The 11277-nt window shown below is 32.4% G+C and overlaps 1 protein-coding gene across 1 annotated transcript; it reads left to right on the top strand.

Annotated features, from left to right (window-relative positions):
• Positions 1-1026: 1026 nt before the first annotated feature.
• LOC100925548 (olfactory receptor 8U9-like) lies at positions 1027-5861 on the top strand. Its single transcript, XM_003773857.3, has 2 exons — positions 1027-1099; positions 4885-5861. The coding sequence occupies exon 2, from the start codon at positions 4902-4904 to the stop codon at positions 5859-5861; it is 960 nt and encodes a 319-aa protein (XP_003773905.3). The 5' UTR covers positions 1027-1099; positions 4885-4901.
• Positions 5862-11277: the final 5416 nt, after the last annotated feature.

The raw sequence follows: 11277 nt of genomic DNA on the forward strand, positions 1-11277 counted from the left end.
TTAACAAGCACGTGCCCAATATGTGGTTAGTGAAGAATTATTGATCAATGAATTAGTGAACATGATTATATTGTATTCTGATATTAGAACTTTCATCAAAATGAATGAAGTGAACTGTGAAAGCTATCTCACAAGATGGAGACAGGGTTGTAATAATTGAGTGAAGGTCAGCTGTGTCTCAGGGACAGGTTTCTTTCTCCAGAGATCACATGGTTTAAAAGGATGGGACCTTTTTTTTTGGTGAAACTAAATTGGCGCCACCTTGGTAGTGAAACTCCCATATAAGGTAATTTAGTAATGCTTAAAATGTGGTTGGGTTGAAAATTTTTCCTCATTTATGACTTAGAATGTGAGGTCATTTGTCCTGGCTAATCAGGGCAAAGATCTAGGCTATAGGGAATGTTATCCCAAGCCCTTATATAATTCTTGTCTGTTAACTCGCCTCACCTCTCCTTGCCTAACTGCTTGTGGGAAGGGAGACACCTTTTCTTGTGAGAACATAATAAAATTCCTTTCTGATTTTACCTTTAGAAATCCCTTTAATTTATTTGATTTACTTGAGTGGTGATCTCTGTCTCACATAAGAAGATTAGGTTTCTTCAACCTCAGCAAAATTAAGAGAGAGGAAGAAATTTGATAAATTGGAAAGAACAATGAAAATATATTAAGAAAAACTTTCTGCAAATGACTTCAAATGAGTAACATTTATTTTAAATATGTTTTTACTCAATTATAAGTAAAAGAAAATTAACATTTGCTGTTAAGTTTTAAGTTCCAGATTCTATCTTCCTCAGAGCTTCCTTGAGACAGCAATTTATACAGCTTGGGTTATGTAGTTATATAAAATATTTCCACATTAATGATTTTTTGGGAGAAAAAAAAGATCAATGAGTAATATTTATAAATGGTGAGGAAGCTAGCTTACAAAAGATAATTAAACAAGAATCGTGAAGAGAGGAGGAATAATTTCCCTGAAAGTAGTGTATTGAAAATATTTCATCACTAGTAAGATAGTTTTCTTTCTTCTTTTTTTCCCTAACACTAGATGGCTATGATAACTCCAGGCTGAGGTCAAGGCAAAAAAGCAAGTAATTATCTGGTAAGCACAATGAACCAATTGAATTCTGAGGTAAAATTAGACTTTGAAGAGCTGTCATTAAGAGAACCATTCTGCTTGTGAGTATATTAGTTTAGCCTTAAAAGGGCTTTTTCTGTTGTCATGATTGAAATTAATGTAAACTGAGGCACAAAGTTCCAATCATGTATAATGTATTGGTAAAGATATTAGTTATCAGTAAAAAGGGGTCTTAAGCTCCTCCATAAACCAAAAAAAAAAAAAGAAGTACCCAGAATGTGGACAAATAATTTTTTATGGATAAAAGGAGGGGTATCCAAAAATTAGAAGGCAGGATCTTAGATGGGGAAAACATATGATTTGCTAAAAAACCTGAAGCATTATAGACAGGAAAAACAATATAATTGGCCAGAAATTCAGAATACAGAAATACAGGGCAAGAACCCTTCCCTTGTCCTTAAGAAATACTGTCTGATTATGGATCCCATCTGTATCCTCCAGGGTTTGTTAGTGGAACAGAGATAACAGAATTTCTGGCACCAGCATACATCTTTTTTTTTTTTTTTTTTTTTTAAATTTAATAGCCTTTTATTTACAGGATATATACATGGGTAACTTTACAGCATTAACAATTGCCAAACCTCTTGTTCCAATTTTTCACCTCTTACCCCCCCACCCCCTCCCCTAAATGGCAGGATGACCAGTAGATGTTAAATATATTAAAATATAACTTAGATACATAATAAGTATACATGACCAAAACATTATTTTGCTGTACAAAAAGAATCAGACTCTGAATTATTGTACAATTAGCTTGTGAAGGAAATCAAAAATGCAGGTGTGCATAAATATAGGGATTGGGAATTCAATGTAATGGTTTTTAGTCATCTCCCAGAGTTCTTTCTGGGTATAGCTAGTTCAGTTCATTACTGCTCCATTAGAAATGATTTGGTTGATCTCGTTGCTGAGGATGGCCTGATCCATCAGAACTGGTCATCATCTAGTATTGTTGTTGAAGTATATAATGATCTCCTGGTCCTGCTCATTTCACTCAGCATCAGTTCGTGTAAGTCTCTCCAGGCCTTTCTGAAATCATCCTGTTGGTCATTTCTTACAGAACAGTAATATTCCATAATTTTCATATACCACAATTTATTCAGCCATTCTCCAACTGATGGACATCCATTCAGTTTCCAGTTTCTAGCCACTACAAAAAGGGCTGCCACAAACATTCGTGCACATACAGGTCCCTTTCCCTTCTTTATAATCTCTTTGGGATATAATCCCAGTAGTAACACTCACCAGCATACATCTTGCCAGGCTTGCGAGGGAGATAAAAGGCCTCCCCTATGCATATAAGGCAGTAAGATGTGTAGAAGTGATATATATATATATATATATATATATATATATATATATTTTGAATTAAGGTGATTTATGGGACAAAAGTTTAGAGTCAAAGGCGGAAATTCTGAAGCTAGAAATTTCTCAATTCAGAGACAGTTATACAAAGTTATACAAAATACATGGGGAAAAAAGTAAACTACAAAATAGAATTGATTGAGAAATGGAACAAATTTGATTTTCTCACTGTATTGTTCAACATACAATCATACACACTAAAGGCAAATGATGGTGAGGTCAGTCAGTACATTGATGTTTAATAAGATTTTGAGAACTATTAAAGGATGGGAAGTAAGAAAGGATATGGTTTTATTGGGCAAGAAAAATAAGGTCCCTGTTGAGGACTCAGAACTTAATCAGAATAGACTGGGATTTCTCCTGGAATGAACTGCTATTCTAATTCATCTTTAAGAACAAGAGTCCAAAAGTCATGAGAAGATAGCTTTCTTTTTTATTTATTTGTTTGTTTTGACATTGCTGTTATTGTCATTTGGTTTTGTAATATACTCAAAACAATCATTTGAAAAGTAGAAAAATTGTCTCAACCAGTATTTGGGTTTAAAAAATATTCAATCAACACCTCACTTCAATCTCTAAGGTCATAATGAATTGAAGATTGGCATGATTGAACTGATGGAACAAATTAGTCATAAAAGGCAAGCTGCTTTATGGTCCCCTAAACATCTAGATGAGACCATATTTACTATGACTGTTCTCATTACCTGGTATCCTGCCACACCCCTTGCTACGTGTTGAAATATTGAGACAAACCATTAGAAACTCAATGGGAAAGAACATTACAATTTCATTTAGATTCACCTTTCATGGTTACTGTCATTTTCTTTGTTTTCTATTACTGGTATTACTACAATTCCATTTTATTCTTTACTCTGGGGTTCTAATGAGTGATCTTAAATCAAATTATAGTCATATTTTTCACTAAATTCAAAAAATGGAAAACTGTATTCCCCAAAAGAAGCAAATATGACTGTGCCATTTGTAGTTTTGATAAAGAATTTTCAGTAACTGTCCTCTCCATAACATAAAATAGAAATTACTTAGCTTAATATTTAAATTCCTTCAATCTAGAACCAAATCCAGCATTCAGAGTAGATATTCATAACATTTTTATTTTGGGTATGCTCTCTGATGGGAATATATATAAAGCCAATGAACTGTGATTGAAGATAATGTTTTTAAATATACAAATTAAAATATTTGAGATTACACAGAAAACAATTACATTAAAATAAAGTTATTACAACATTTTTAAAATAAATAAAAGAACAAAAGTACATATTACTGTCTTACAAGTATTCTGTGTTCCAATCAAACAGGTGCTAAATTCCTAATTAAGCCTTCCATATTTCATCTCTGTCTATTCACACAGATATTCTTTCATAACTAGAAAGCATTACTTTTCTCTTTTAATCCATTATCTCCACTAGAGAGTAGTTATTGGAGTGTTAGGCCTGATTTCAGAATACCAGAGTTTAAATAAAGCTTTATATACTTTTGAGCTCTGTGACTCTGGGCAAGTCATTTAATTGTTTATTTAAGTTTCCTAAAGTATAAAATGGATATTAATATCAACTATTTCCCAAGTTAAAGCCCTTAGTTTGCTAACTGTCACATATTAGGCCCTTAATAAATGCTTGTTTCCTCCTTTCCTTGAACTTCTTGAATACTCACATTTCTACAAGTCAATCACCCAGTCAATAAGCATTTATTAAGAACATTTGTATGTTCTAGACAAAATGCAGAATATTGGGAATACAAAAAAAGTACAATAAAACAGAATTTCTTCTAATGATCTACTAAAGTAATTATAATAAACTACGATGCAATCTTACAATGGAAGTTTTGCTTGTTATGTTCTCTATATCATTAAAATTCATTATATTTTTAAAGTATTTAAATGTAGTCTCAACTTTGGTACAATACAAGTTTCTTTTGTATGGGAACAGTTTTCCATTTTGTTGAATTTCTAGAATCTAGGAAAATGCCTTGCATGTGGTAGATAACAACAAAAAAAAATAGGGTGAATTAGATCAGTGGAGGCAAAAATAAAAACTCATGACAGACAGTGTCTGTCATAAGAAATGTGTAAGCTTATTACTTCTTATGTTGAGTCAGGATAGTATGAGAAAAGTAACACATTATAGGCACTCAGATGGCCAATTGAGCCTTAGTGTTCTCAGCTTCACCAAGAGAAAAGTAATATTGTTTTGATTATCTCATATGATTAATGTAAAGCAATATTTAGTACAAAAGAAAACAAAAAAACCAACACTGAATTATTGAGTATTGCTAGCCTTGAAGATGACAGTGAAGAAAACTATTTAGGGAAGAGGAAAAAGAGTGGCTAATTGGTCTTTTTTTTTGTTTCCTAATCCTTCATTTAGGCTCCCAAATGGAATAAATGGCTGAGATTAATTTCACTAGGGTGACTGAGTTCATTCTCTTGGGCATCACTGACAAGAAAGAGCTGAAGATTCCTCTCTTCATAATATTCCTATCTATCTATATGGTCACAGTGGTGGGCAATTTGGGTCTCATCACACTCATCAGAATAGACTCACGACTAAAAACTCCAATGTATTTCTTCTTAAGTCACCTGGCATTTGTAGATTTCTGTTATTCTTCTTCAATCACACCTAAGATGTTGGGGAATTTCTTATATGAGAAAAATATAATTTCTTTCTATGCGTGTGCTACTCAATTAGGGTGTTTTATTAACTTCATGAATGCAGAATGCTTGTTGCTAGCTTCCATGGCCTATGATCGCTATATGGCCATTTGCAACCCTTTGCTTTATATGGTTTTGATGTCTCCAAAAATCTGTGTTCAGCTTGTAGCTGCTCCCTACATCTACAGTTTCATGGTGGCACTCTACCATGTTATCTTGACATTCCGCCTCTCCTACTGTGGTTCTAATATTATCAACCATTTCTACTGTGATGATATGCCTCTCTTGAGGCTGTCCTGCTCTGATACCCATTTCAAACAAATGTGGATTTTTGCATGTGCAGGGATAATGCTTATTTTGTCTCTTATGGTAATCTTTGTCTCCTATGTATTTATTATCTCTGCAATTCTAAGGATGCAATCAGCTGAAGGCAGGCATAAAGCTTTCTCTACCTGTGGCTCACACATGATGGCTGTCACCATTTTTTACGGGACCTTAATATTTATGTATTTACAGCCGAGCTCAAACCATTCCCTTGATACAGATAAGATGGCCTCAGTCTTTTATACAGTGATTGTTCCCATGTTAAATCCCCTTATCTACAGTTTGAGGAATAAGGAGGTAAAAGATGCTCTGAAGAAGGCCTTAAGCAATAACAATTATGCACTTATTTTAATTAAATTAAGACAGTGATTTTAAAACTAAGAGTTTTCTGCATGTTACATGGAATAATAGCATTGGAAAAGACTTCGGAAATCATTCAGTTAAACTTTCCTTTCAATCTGCCACCATATAAAAGATGCTTGAAAATCACTCTTAAAAGAGTCACAACTTGATGTCATCTTACAACATAATACCATGTTATTTGTTTGCTTTTCAATGATCATTTACTATTATTGCTTATTTTATTCCATCAACCCAATTCCTAGCTATCCCTTTGTCATTTTTCTATTCAAATGGGGTAACTCCTTTACTCCCCTTCAGAAACATGAGAATACTTTCCTCAAGAATGAGAAAAAAGCAGCTCAGCAGAAATAATAAACAGTTCCACCATATCTGACAGTATATTTACATAGTATTCTACCTTATTGCCTTCTATATTTTCAATGAATGTGATATAAATGAATATATTAAGCCAACATTATATAATCTTTAGAATCCATGCCCCCAAAATAAAATAGTAAATAACAAATAAAAAAGTCAAATTTAGATCTAAATGCAACAATCTTATAATAAATAAGTTAGGAAACAAATCACAGAAACATTAATTGTGTGGAAAAAAAATTATAGCAATGAGGCAATATTTCCAAACTCCAGAGCTTTAACAGACAATTTTCTCAGAGCTGTGAATAAAGTCATTTTATAAAATCATTGGGGACAACAACCAAAATTTTTTTCAACTCTGCATATTCTTTGATGCAGTGATGTTCCTACTAAGCCTTTATGAAGCAATTAAAAACAAACAAATAAAAAAGAACCATTTTATTAGCCAAAAAGTGGAGGGAAAAAGCATTTTCTTGATAAATTAAATACCACTCCGTAGATAGAAAGCTGGGCCTGGAATCAAGAAGAACTGATTTCAGATGTGGCCTCAGATATTCTGTAGCTGTGAGATTTTGGCAAGTTCCATATTCTGTTTGCCTTAAGCCACTGGAGAACGAAACGGCACTCCAATAGTTTTGCCAAGAAAACTTCCTGAACCCTGTGATCCAGAGGGTCACAAAGTGTTTGACACAGTTCAATGACAATAAAAACTATTTATTGTCCTTGGATAAGACACCTGCAAGTCTTGTTTAATGGTTATTTCAACCTTGCAATTTTTTCTCAATAGGTTCCTACAATTGGAAAAGAATTTGGTCATATCTTTTTGTGTTTGAACAGGGAATGTGTTATCATTCTGTAGATTGTTTTATGAAAAATTGCTTTATGAAAAATATTCTCCCAGAACATCCTCTTTGATCAATTCCTCCTTTTCTTGACTCCTTCCTCTCCTGTGAAAGTTGTTATGTATTCTTTGGTAGCAGAATGTTGGTGATTCATAGTATACTCTAAGAAGGACTGAAAAAAATATGAAAAACTACATTTGAACCATTAGAAAGACTCCCTAGAAAGAAGTCTTTTTAGCCAATACACTTTTGTCATAAGAACCTATCTCTTACTGAGGAATAAATCCTTCCCAAGAGATCTCATTGAGAACATTCTCCAAAACAAAAAATCTACAGCAATATTTTTTTAATGTGTGTTGCGATGACTAAAATCTAGAAATTAAAGAGGGTCCATCAATTGAATAGTCACTAAATTTTATTTAAATATGATGGAATATATGTTTGTAATAGAATATTATTGTAGTATAAAAAATGAAAGGTTTGTTTTAAGAAAATCTTGGAAAAAATACATGAATTGATGTAGTTCAAGTGAAGTTAAAAGAAAAAGGAGTATTGTAATATTGTAATATTATAAAAATAAAAAAAAAAACTTTGAAAGACTTAAAAAATTGATCAATACAGTGACTAACTACAATTCCAGGAGATCTGTGATGAAACATGCTACCTACCTCCTAATAGAGAATGAAGAACTCATAATACAGATCAAAACATATTGATAATTTTATAAATAGATAGATATAAATACATGTATATAAACAGTGATAGGTTTATATGTATGTGTATATATATATATTTATAAATGAAATAGGAGTCAAATATGGAAGCTTGTTTTACTTGACTAAACATATTTATTTCAATATAGGAGTAAGAATGGAAGGATAGAAAAAACAATTGATTCTTTTCATATACATAAACATATATTTATGAAATATAAATATATATTTTATAAATTTTATTTATTTATTTATGTTATATACATACATATTCATTTACAAACATAAATATATATAAATAAAAATGTGTGTATATATATATGTACATGTGTGTACATATCTATCTATGTATCTCCAAGAAACAGAACTCATGGGGAAAAAAATAACAAAAAGTAGTAGGGGAACTTTGTATAAAGTATCTGTTTTTTAAATAATAAAATCTAAAGTAAACCCAGAAAAAAATCCACAAAGATGCAATATTGACAAATATATAAAGTCAAAATAAAATGACTTAACACATGATTTTTCTCTCAAAATGTGTAGACATAAATGTGTTTGTAGGCAAAAGAAAAGATCCAGAAAACAAGGAAGATATTAAAGATAAGTAAGAAAAGAAGGAAGAGAAAGGTGACAAGTTGTTGGAGGAGACAAAATAAAAAAGGAATGTTACATTGGTTGAACAATTTGCTTTTGGCAGGGGCCACCTCTTTGGACTAGACAGAGATGAAAACAGAGATAATGGGAGGTGAGATCAAAGTAATATGAAATGAGGAAGAGGGAGAATTTTTGGCAGGACGATAAAATATGAGGTAAAGTTTTCAGCTAACAGAATAGGGGGAGGATAAGCAATGGGAAACTTAAAGAGGAATGAAAAGATTTTGAAGAGTTGCTATGGTAAGTAGGATGTTGATTTTATTAGGGAATGGCAAAATTGATTGTGTTGTAGCAGTGTAAGCTCAGCTAAAGCTGCATGATACAAATTTGTAGTAAACTCCAGCATATATTTGTGATTTTGCATTAATTTCATTCAATAGTACATATGTAGGCAAAAAGGCAGTAGATGGTAGGAATGGTCAAGAGTATAATTGGTAGAGTTATTGTTGACAGAGGGTAACTGGTGATATGATGAGAAGCAAGGGAATCCAGAGAATAGAATAAGGAAGAACTAAACTAATTCAACAAGGGATCACAATTGGGAAAAAAGAACACGCATATTATAAGGTTGATGACTTGGGAGGGAGAACTGCACAGCAATAAGTGGAATGGATCTACATTATTGAAAAAGATACCTACATGGATGAAATGGGGTATTCAAGGACTGAAATATCTAGAACAAGAAAAATGATACTCATAGAATCATCAATGTGGGAAAGCAGGGAATGATAGAGGCCATGTAATCCAACTCCCATAGATGAGAAATTCAAGCAGGTAATGGTGGGTATAGGATTCAAAGCAAGGCCCTTTGATTCCAAAGCCATGTTCTTTGCATATAGTAGGTAATACAAAAATGTTTTTAATTGAAGGATTCACCATAGGAATTGTGTTTGAGATGGCTTTTAAAGTTGAATTTAGACTTATATAAGAAATTCATGAAGTTAGAAAGTGACTCTTAACAATAACATTATTATTAATGATTGAAAATGTTCCAAAAGCAAATTTTACTTTAAAAAACCATTCTTTGAACTGGAAAATGAATGGATGCCCATCAATTGGAGAATGGTTGGGTAAATTGTGGTATATGAATGTAATGGAATATTATTGTTCTGTAAGAAATGACCAGCAGGATGAATACACAGAGACTTGGAGAGACTTCCATGAACTGATGCTAAGTGAAATGAGCAGAACCAGGAGATCATTATGTACTTCAACAACGATACTGTATGAAGATGTATTCTGATGGAAGTGGATTTCTTTGACAGAGACCTAACTTAGTTTCAATTGATCAATGATGGACAGAAGCAGCTACACCAAAAGAAAGAACACTGGGAAATGAATGTAAACTGTTTGCATTTTTTTCTTCCTGGGTTATTTCTATCTTCTGTATCTAGGATATACTGTGACATATTTACCATGTATAGGACTGCTTGCCATCTGGGGGAGGGGGTGGAGGGAGAGAGGGGAAAAAATCAGAACAGAAGTAAGTGCAAGGGATAATGTTGTAAAAAATTTTACTCTGGCATGGGTTCTGTCAATAAAAAGTTATTAAAAAAACAAACAAACATTCTTTGGCACATTGCTCAGTTTATGACGAGCAGGCTTGAATTTTTTTGTTCCCACAACACCCCAGAGAAGCTCCTCAGTTAAACTTCAGTTTGCTTAATGTTCCCTATGGTTGCATTTAATTTATCAGCACCTGAGTGAGTTAGGAACTTTCAGGACAAGGAACATGAAATTCCTTTGGGATACATTCATCAATAAGGCCATGCACTCAAATGCTACTGTGTGTATTTATGAAAACTGGCTACTTGTTCTTCTCAGGTAAGATAAAATCTTCTAATTGACTTGGGAAAACAAATCAATTGTTTCCTATCTTCAATAGTTTGGAATCTGTATCACTTTAAGTATAAGTAGTGATGGGACTCAGAATTAAGACAACGTGATAATAAAAAAATTTTTTTTTTCTGAAGGTTTAAAATGACAAGGACATAGTTAACATTAACATTTCACTAGCATATTTAAACAGAGAGGCAAAAATTAAAGCATTCAGAGAGAGTTCTGGACCATTTTTTTCTGATATGCAAGCATTCTAGTATAATGAACAATTCTAGTACAATAAAAATAGTACTGAATCTGAATTACAAACACATAAAAGAGAAGATCTCAATCATTCACATCTTATATATATGACTTTACAAAAGGTGTATATATACATATATATATATATATATATATATATATATATATATATACCTTTTTTTAAGGTATGACCTAGCTTGAAAACTATAATCTCATAAATGGGAATATTAACATAAAGAACAATCTTCTATAATACATAAAGAATTGGGTTTCCAACAAATCCAAAGAGCATATACACCAAAGAGCGTTTCAACCAAAAAAATTGGTCAAATGATGTTTACTAACTAAAATATCTATTAACAATGTACTTAATAAAAATGTAGGAATTAGGGAACTAGAAAACGTAACCACACTGACTATGGATGTTCAAATAATCTTATAGGTAGGTAAGCAGATGGGTCAGCAGAAGACTGGATTGTGCTATTAGTTTTATTGAGGGAGGATAGAAAGTTTTGATCTGGGAAGAAGGAGGAAGTAACTAAGCTGTTAACCTAACAGCTAATTCATAAATGATGGGAAGAATTTTATAACAGTTGCTAAAACAAAAACCAAGAATAGAGAAGAGGCTAGATACTAATATCTTAAAAATAATTCTTTTAACACATTTTATCATTTTTTTTTCCTAAATTGAGATAACAGAGATTTGAGGTCATGCAATATTCTGCAGTGATCTTTTGGATAACCCATGCTGCTGGTAAGTGAGTTGCCAACATT

The sequence above is a fragment of the Sarcophilus harrisii genome, chromosome 6 (assembly GCF_902635505.1).
Source record: "Sarcophilus harrisii chromosome 6, mSarHar1.11, whole genome shotgun sequence".
Classification (NCBI taxonomy): domain Eukaryota; kingdom Metazoa; phylum Chordata; class Mammalia; order Dasyuromorphia; family Dasyuridae; genus Sarcophilus; species Sarcophilus harrisii.